Source organism: Eretmochelys imbricata, chromosome 4 (assembly GCF_965152235.1).
Source record: "Eretmochelys imbricata isolate rEreImb1 chromosome 4, rEreImb1.hap1, whole genome shotgun sequence".
In the NCBI taxonomy this organism is placed as follows: domain Eukaryota; kingdom Metazoa; phylum Chordata; order Testudines; family Cheloniidae; genus Eretmochelys; species Eretmochelys imbricata.
The window spans coordinates 123353736-123363264 of NC_135575.1; the positions used below are offsets into that span (position 1 = coordinate 123353736).

The following is a 9529-nucleotide window of genomic DNA, read 5'->3' on the forward strand; positions in this document are numbered from 1 at the left end:
TCAGTCCTAGGACCAGTCCTATTCAACCTATTCATAAATGTTCTGGAGAAAAGGGTAAACAGAGAGGTGGCAAAGTTTGCAGATGATGCTAAACTGCTCAAGATAGTTAAGAACCAAAGCAGTCTGTGAAGAACTTCAAAAAGATCTCACAAAACTAAGTGATTAGGTAACAAAATGGCAAACTAAATTTAATGTGGATAAATGTAAAGTAATGCACATTGGAAAAAATAATGCCAACTATACATACAGTATGATGGGGGCTAATTTAGCTAAAACTAATCAGGAGAAAGATCTTGGTGTCATTGGGGATAGTTCTCTAAAGACATCCACGCAGTGTGCAGCAGCAGTCAAAAAAGCAAACGGGATGTTAGGAATCATTAAAAATGGGATAGAGAATAAGATGGAGAATATCTTATTGCTCATATATAAATCCATGGTACGCCCACATCTTGAATACTGCGTACAGGTGTGGTCCCCTCATCTCAAAAAAGATATACTGGCATTAGAAAAGGTTTAGAAAAGGGCAACTAAAATGATTAGGGGTTTGGAACGGGTCCCATATGAGGAGAGATTAAAGAGGCTAGACTTTTCAGCTTGGAAAAGAGGAGACTAAGGGGGGATCTGATAGAGGTATATAAAATCATGAGTGGTGTGGAGAAAGTGAATAAGGAAAAGTTATTTATTTGTTCCCATAAGAACTAGGGGCCACCAAATGAAATTAATGGGTAGCAGGTTTAGAACAAATAAAAGGAAGTTCTTCTTCACTCCGCACAGTCAACATGTGGAACTCCTTGCCTGAGGAGGTTGTGAAGGCTAGGACAATAACAGGGTTTAAAAGAGAACTAGATAAATTCATGGAGGTTAAGTCCATTAATGGCTATTAGCCAGGATGGGTAAGGAATGGTGTCCCTAGCCTCTGTTTGTCAGAAGGTGGAGATGGATGGCAGGAGAGAGATCACAAGATCATTACCTGTTAGGTTCACTCCCTCTGGGGCAGCTGGCATTGGGCACTGTCGGTAGACAGGGATACTGGGCTTGATGGACCTTTGGTCTGACCCAGTAGGGTTATTCTTATGTTCTTATGTTAACAATTTGATTTGAAAGTGGTTTCAGAGAGACCTTAGGTGTCTACTGAAAGTGCTATCACAGCCTTGGGCCCATCCCTTCTTTAGCCAGCAGGGTCTGCAGGTTTAATAGAAGGGTTAGTCCAGGGCTAGCAGGCTGTGCGGTACATTAATACTGCCCACTGGTGGATTTCTTTGCTCTGGTGATGCGCCATGGGAGATGATCCCCGTCCCTGAATGCTGACTGCACCTGTGGGCTCTTTGAGGCGGTAGGGGAAACGGTGCCAGAGAATACATCACTCCAAATGAGCAGGGGGAACCTGCTATGGGACACGGGGGCCAGGTTTGCGACAGCCACACCCCCCACCCCTCCCAAATAAGACTAAACAAAGTAACCCCCTCACCCTCACGGGCACCATAACTCCTAGTATACTGGCGTGGCTTGCAAAGCACCAGGCAGCTTGCCAGTGATGACTGCGCGCCGTCAGTCGCTAAAGGATTAAGAACCGGTTGGCAGCTGGCTGCACGGATCCCGCCCCTGCCGCGCGCCAGCGGGAAGTTTGTCTCGCCCTTGGCGGCCGGCGGCTCTCCCCGCTGCTCTGGGCCGAGCGAAGAAGGGAGGCAGCAAGGCTGCTCCGCGCTCCTCGTCTGCGCATGAGTCACCCCGGGAGGCTGGGGCGCTTTGACTATTTCAGGGGCTGAGCACCGGAGTTGCCGAGCGGCCGAGGAGACGCCGGAGGGGCTCGCTGGGAGCTGAGCAGGCGCCTCCCCCCTGGGGCCGGGGTCGGGTCGGTCGGTCGGGGAAGGGGAAGGGAGGAGCTTCTGCCTGCGGTTTGAAGCGGGCAGGTCGGGTGGGACCTGGGCAGAGGGTGGGCTCGTTTCAGGACCCTGGACAGCGCCGGCGGGCCGGTCGCTTGTGCTTTCTGGCAGCCGGAGCTTCAGATCCCCCCGGAGTCTCCACCAACATGCCGGGGGATCTCCGGAAGTCCCCCCGAGAGGCACCTGCCATGTCCCCTTGCCGCTCCGTCTCTGAAGCCTGCCTTCTGCTCACCAAGGGGCGCATGGCCACCTGGTAAGAAATGGACTTGGCAGGAGTTCTCTTGGCTTTCTTCCTGGTGCTGGTGCTGGTGATTTCTCTGCTGTCCAACCTGCTGGTGCTGCTATGCTTCATCTACAGTACCGAGCTCCGCAAGCAAGTCCCCGGGGTCTTCCTGGTGAACTTGTCCTTCTGCAACCTGCTCCTGACGGTCTTAAACATGCCCTTCACTTTGCTGGGGATCCTGAGAAACCAGCCGCCCGTCGGTGACTGCATCTGCAAAGCGGTGGGCTTCCTGGAAACTTTCCTCACCTCCAACACCATGCTGAGCATGGCAGCCCTCAGCATAGACAAGTGGATTGCCGTGGTGTTCCCCTTGAGTTACACCAGCAAGATGCGGTACAAAGACGCCGTGATTCTGATGAGCTATTCCTGGATTCATTCCTTGACCTTCCCTTTGGTCTCGCTGTTTTTCTCTTGGGTAGATTACAGCAACGTGTACGCCTCTTGCACCTTGCACCTGAGAGAAGAGACGGAGAGGAGGAGGTTTACCGTGTTCACCATCGTGTTTCACGCCACCAGTTTCATGCTCTCCCTGGTGATACTGTGTTTCACCTACTTAAAGGTGTTTAAAGTGGCCAGGTTCCACTGCAAAAGGATAGACATTATTACAATGCAAACGCTGGTTTTGCTGGTAGATATCCATCCCAGGTAATGTGTGTGTGTGTGTGTGTGTATGTTAATTCGTTGTGTTCACTGTGTTTTAAATCACCCCCTTCCTTAAGGACCCAAACCCATGTCTTGCTTTTCTGAGCACCTTTTGACGTCTTAATTCATGTCCTGCAGATATGATGACCCCTTCTGGTACAGCGTTTCTTTTCAAACTTCAAAAGCTGTTTAATGAATTCAGCTGTTCATTCAGTGTCAGAGCCTGTGGCTCTATATTGATAGGCAGCTTTGTTTAAACGGGAAGCGAAGGTTCCCAGAAAAGCCAGGACACTGAACGGCTGAGTCCCTCATGTAGCTGATACGCATGCAGGGTTTATGTCGCTAACAGTATCCAGAGGGTTGGTGGGTTCTGGGCTTTTGTTCGGTCTCATACCCTTCATTTGCCAAGTTCCCGCACCTGAGACCGAGTCTCCATGGCTGACTTTACTCTTGGCTCAAGAGCCTCCTCGCTTCTTGTCTTAACGCAGTGATTGTTATTTTCCCTTTTCAGCGTGAAACAGCGTTGTCTTAATGAGCAGAAAAGGAGGCGGCAGCGGGCTACTAAGAAAATCAGTATTTTTATAGGGTCTTTCGTGATCTGCTTTGCTCCTTACATTATCACCAGGTTAGTACTCCCTGCCTCTTCCGGGAGCCTTAGGGGGCAATATGTCATCAAGAATAAGCTATCCCAAGATTCCTGGGACAGCAAAAAGACATTGAGATGATAGCAATAAACAAACAAACCTTCCTTAAAAGTCATTAGGGATACTGGGTTGGACCAAGGGTGATAAATTTGAGGAAATATGAACATAAGAACAACCATACTAGGTCAGACCAAAGGTCCATCAAGCCCAGTATCCTGTCCTCTGACAGGTGCCAATGGCAGATGCCCCAAGGGGAATGAACAGACAATTATCATCAAGTGATCCATGCCCTGTCACCCAATCCCAGCTTCTGGCAAACAGAGGCTAGGTACACCATTCCTGCCCATCCTAGCAATAGTCATTGTTGGACCTACCTTCCATGAATCTATCTAGCTCCCTTTTGAACCCTGTTATAGTATTGGCCTTCACAACACACTCTGGCAAGGAGTTCCAGAAGTTGACAGTGTGTTGCATGAAAAAATACTTTCTTGTGTTTGTTTTAAACCTGCTACCTATTAATTTCATTTGGTGACCCCTCGTTTTTGTATTATGAGACGGAGTAAATAACACTTCCTTATTTACTGTCTCATTTACCACTCATGATTTTATAGACCTCTATCATATCCCCCCTTATTCACCTCTTTTCTGAGCTGAAAAGTCCCAGTCTTATTAATCTCTCCTCATACAGAAGCTGTTCTATACCCTAATAATTTTTGTTGCCTTTTTATGAACCCTTTCCAATTCCAATATATCTTTTTTGTGGCGACCACATCTGCATGCAGTATTCAAGATGTGGGCATACCATGGATTTGTATAGGCATATATAACATATAAACACAGGGAGCCAAATCATCCTAAAATAGATTTATTGGTAAACTGATAAAGTAATATGAGACTTTGCAGTCTTATAAGATCTTTTTGTTTGTTTTTTACAACAAGGTATAGATGCCTCTTCCAGAAAGAGTGGGCTTTTAGGACTGGAACCAGGAGTTCATCACATGTCATTGGTTTTTTTTTAGCAGTTTGGCTTATCATCAGCACGTCCCTTATTATAGTCCAAAGGTTGAAGCTCATTGACTTAAATGGAGCCACAAAGATTTGCACCAGCTGATGATCTGGCCCATAGTTTCTATGCCTGGAAATATCATTGATGAAATAATCTAGAGTTTGATCCTGTGCCCATGGAAGTCAGTGGCAAAACTCCCACTAACTTCAGTGGTGCAGGATAGTTTTCCAGGAAGTGTCAGCTCCTGAACACTAAGAAATATCCAGTTTAAATCAGAGGTTAGTTAAAATGTCAGCAGACTAGATCTTCAGTTGGTGTAAATCTGCAGGGTAGAAGCCAATGGAGCTAAACTGATGTACACCAACTGATATAAGCCCATTATTTTTACCATGGCTGAACCTGAGTCATGATTTTCAAAAGTGACTAGTTTTTGTGGGAATCTGAATTTTTGGGGTGACCAATTTATGATACCTTGAAGGGGCCTGATTTTCAGAAAGTGTTGAGCATCTATATTCTTACAATCAGGCCCTCTGAAGACATATCAGATAGGAGACCCAAACACTGAGGCACCCAAAATACTACTAACTTTTGAAAATCTTGAGTTTGATATGCTGGTTTTGCATAATTAGGGACATATTCTATCATCTTTCCTCACCCTGTTCCTACCACACTTGCCTTCAGTGGTACAGCTGGACCAAGGAAAGCTATGTTTTAACTTTTGAGATGACACTTTTTAGTATTTCACTTTTTTATTAGTTGAAAGGTTCTTGCCTGATTGGCTAGACAGCTGCATTTCCTCTTTTTTGGAAGAATTGTTACAAATATTAACTTGACACCAGAAAGTTAAAAGGTTAATTGATTAATGTTCAGTATCTTATGAGTCATTTTCTGTTCATTATTGTGACCATCAAGCTATAACTTTATACCAAGCAAAGGATGAATTCTGCCATCTTCATTCAGGCTGTAATATACCCTGTTCAGCAAATTCCGGCCTCCAGACACTTTTTAATTCTGAAATATTTCCCATAAACAATTGAAACAAAAAGCCACTGCATTCCTCAGACAAGGTGTTTTGTAAATGTCAGCTAATGCATTTTCTTAATGCATTAAGTGACACTGCATATGTCAGTAGAGAGAAAGTTAAAATAAACTTATCAAGGGGTGAATTCTGTCCCTGCTCCCATGGCCTCAGAGGGCAGCAGAATGGAAAGGATTTGGGGAGGGCTATGTAGGCATCTATGAGGGCTCCTTACAGGGTTAGGCCAGGGGGTAAAGTTGGGGTAAGGCTGGAGTATTTGTTGCCATGCAGGCCTTCTGTTCTTTCCCTACTTGATGGGCTGTGTCGGGTCCACAGAGACCACGCCATCCTTTTAGTTAGAAGAGTCTTCATGGATGCTCTGGGATAGAGGATTCCCCAGCACATGGCCTGGCTACTCAGGCTATGCTCTGAGATCAGGATTTGCCCCTATCTGAAGAAATGTTAATGAGATTTTGGAAATCAACAATAAATTCTGTCTGTTGGGACTAAACGCAATGGCTGAAGTTCATACTTGATATAACAGCATTGCTATTAATGGGATACTACCCTTTATCTCAATGAGGTCAAAGGGAGTTTTTCCATTTACTTTAGATTAGGATTGGGACCACAATCTACCATATAATACACATACACACTCAAGTATATCTATATATACACATCTTCTGTTTGACAGTGTTCTACAAAAATATTCATTTTGTACAGATCAAGCATATATGCCATATGTGGAGGTGATATCTAAGATAGGATAAACTGAGGTACTATGTGATAAATTGCAGATCCACATGATACTCTTATTTATAATGCACTTTTTGACTTCCTTGCTTGCTTTCTGTCATTAATCCATCTCCCTGAGGCTTGTTCTAACATTCCAAGCACTGAAGCATCTACCTTCTTTAAATTCACTTGCCAGAGAAGTGTTCTTCCCTCCACACCCTATGCACACACACAGCTGTGGAATTTGCTGCAGTATTTCACCTATCTGAGGCTCAGGATGGGCAAGATTCAGTCCTGGATGTGTGCCAGGTTTTATAGAAATATAACTTTAAAATCCAATATTCTTCAGCCCTAAAAAATGGGAGTTTTGAACTACAAGAAAAAGGAAATCCCAAGCTTCCCAAAGAGACCAAGAGCTCATTCCTAGCTCTGGGAATGTCTGGGATATCACACTTTGAAGTCATTACATTTTAATGTATAGAAAAGCTAGGTTAGGTCATTCTCAAAGGTATTTATGGTGTCTTCTGAGCTCTGTGCAGTTGGCCCCATGGTAATTAAGGCTTTGTGGGTGAATAGATATGAAAAACTGTACAAATAATTTTGTAAAGAAACCTCTCCACTCTATTCAAAGAGTTTTTCAGTAGCAGATGTGACATACGCAGAATACATGATGTTATAGTACGGTGTACTGTATGCAGTTTATTGTCGCTCATTTGAGATGACCTTCTTAACGCAGTTATAGTTTCACCACTCATGATTAAGGCTATGTTTTAGTCACGGGTATTTTTAGTAAAAGTTGTGGACAGGTCACAGGTAGTAAACAAAAATTCACAGCCTGTGACCTGTTCATGACTGTACTATATACCCCTGACTAAAACTTGGGTGCTCTGGGGCAGGGGTTGTCACAGACGTGCTGCGGGTGCTTTTGGGGGGGCGCCCCGGGGGCACTGCACGTGCTCTGGGGGAGCGGCCTGGGACCCCCACTGCTGCTGGGGATGAGGGGAGAGTTGGCAGGGACCCACGGCCAATAGGAGCTCCGGGGGCGGTGCCTGCAGGTGGAGGGAGCATGCGGAGCTGCCAGGCCACACCTCCGCCTAGGAGCCAAGGGAGGGACATGTTGCTTCTTCCTGGAAGAGCCCTCACCCCCTCCCGCACCCCAAGCCCAACCCTCTGCCTCAGCCCTGAGCCCCCTAACACACCCAAACTCCTGCTGCTGCTGTGGGGGAGGGGTGCCATGGTCTGAGACTGCTCCAGCAGTAGTCAGAGCAGCTGGCTCGGGGGCCAGCCGAGTTGCTCAGGCAGCCCCTGGGTCAGCCGCACCAGCCACTACAGAAGTCATGCAGATCCCGGAAAGTCACGGAATCCATGACTTCCATGACATCCATGATAGACTCGCAGCCTTACTCATGATTAATGCACCCATATCAAAGTCATGCTGATAAAGCCTTTATGCCCAAGATTCTAAAACTGGGGTCAGTGACTACTGGTTATTCACAGAGCACATGTTGGTGGTCTAAAGGCAGGTAGCTGGTCACATAGCAATAACATCTCTTGCTTGTTTCCATCTGCTAAATAACATTAACAGACAGTTAAAATGCATAAATACTTTTCTAATTTCACTTTTCCAACTAAGCAATTGCAGTAGTTTGCACATGGATATCTTGTGATTGCAAAAGAGAGGGGAAGTAGTCTGAATGATCGAGAAGGAGAGCAAATGTCCATGAGACAATGTGTATTATCTTGAGGTGCTTTATATCACACCAATGCATCATGTATTCTCTCTTCATACATTACATTTCACAATATCATTAAGTAAGGATATATTAATATATAGCTCCATATACTATAGTACATCTTACATGCCTTTCTACAGCTTGTCTGGGGAGACAGGAGGAGTCAGGAAGGCAAAACCTTGTCAGACAGCACTGAGAACTTGAATATATTGCCAATTACTAGGACAGCTCACCAAGTAGAATTAAGCAGAAGTTTTGCAATAAGTTGCTACACTTCTTTGTATACAAGACATGGGAGTATGTGGCCTCAGTGCTTAAATATATAGTTAAAGCACTTTTTCCTCCTCATGGCTGTCCTTACTCAGGAAAATCTCCCATAAATTTACCTGTGCAATGACTGCAGGATCATCCCTCAGATGCTGCACAGTATAAAAATTAATTCTTAAGATGCTATTATTCCTGAAAATGTGAGTTGAACGGTTTGCTAGTGTGGATGTAACATTCAGCTTTTCCTCTTTGTTAATGTTTAACAGGTTGATAGAACTTCTTCCTTTTGTTACCATAAACTACTACTGGGGAATTGTAAGCAAGTGCCTCACCTACAGTAAGGCTGCATCAGATCCATTTGTTTATTCCCTTTTACGTCAACAGTACAAGAAAGTCATGATCAATATTGTCAATAGGATACTTAAAAGGGATCTGTATCCTTCATCTGGCTACAACAGCTCTCTAGACACTGAAAATGATTATTGCTTACACAGAACATGCTAACTTCATGACAGTCATTAGTCTTCAAGTTAGGCCTGACTTTTGCCACCATAAGGATATCACCTGATCTATCACATGTTGACTGGACAATGGTGACACATACCTTTTGGATATGAAAGCTGGATTCCTGCAATGCATTTGATTATGGGCTTTCAAAACAGGCTCTTCCATTGTCTGCATTTAGTACAGAATGTAGCTGCATAGTCACTGTCAGGGATGGGCAGAGGTGATTCTGTCTAACCACTGCTTTGCCTTCTGCACTGACTGCTTCTTGGTAAGTGGAATAAGTTCAAGGTTTGGGGTTTAACTTGTAAAGCCTATAACATTCCAGATGCCATGTCCTGGTATTTTACTGAGGATCCAGCAACCTACTCTCTTAAAGCAAAGATTATGGGACCATTGGAGCCTAGGGCAGGAACAGATAGTTGGAGCACCACTTGTACAGTATATTTGCATCTGTAATCCTGGATTTGTCTTAATTTTAGAACATTTTAAAAGAGTATTTCAATTGATGACTTGTTGTATTGATGCCTAGAATGAGTATTATGGCTGGGCACTTTGAAAACGAGATTACTATTGTTTATTATAAGGCAACATGATTGTAACATAGACTTTAAAAGTGATATGTGTATTCAATGTGCCAGTATTTTATCAAGCATAACCAAAGGCCATGTATCTGATTTACTAATATTTAGCACTTTTGTGATACTACATAATTACAATAATCGCAGTGACAGCAACAAAAACATAATCAGAGTTTAGTTAACTAGCATTGTAATTTATGTCACTGAGCCAGGTCCACTCAATACACCTTTCA

At 44.4% G+C, this 9529-nt stretch overlaps 1 protein-coding gene across 1 annotated transcript; it reads left to right on the forward strand.

Annotated features, from left to right (window-relative positions):
• Positions 1-2143: 2143 nt before the first annotated feature.
• On the forward strand, positions 2144-8715 carry GPR78 (G protein-coupled receptor 78). Its single transcript, XM_077814660.1, has 3 exons — positions 2144-2811; positions 3320-3433; positions 8478-8715. Exons 1-3 carry the CDS (start codon positions 2144-2146, stop codon positions 8713-8715), a joined length of 1020 nt encoding a protein of 339 aa, XP_077670786.1.
• Positions 8716-9529: the final 814 nt, after the last annotated feature.

Bases quoted from the DNA above. Each gene is read 5' to 3' on its own strand.
- GPR78 (XM_077814660.1), top strand. From the start codon at position 2,144: ATGGACTTGGCAGGAGTTCTCTTGGCTTTCTTCCTGGTGCTGGTGCTG. The intron at 2,812-3,319 runs GTAATGTGTGTG...TTCCCTTTTCAG, and splicing joins CTGGTAGATATCCATCCCAG to CGTGAAACAGCGTTGTCTTA. The intron at 3,434-8,477 runs GTTAGTACTCCC...AATGTTTAACAG, and splicing joins GCTCCTTACATTATCACCAG to GTTGATAGAACTTCTTCCTT.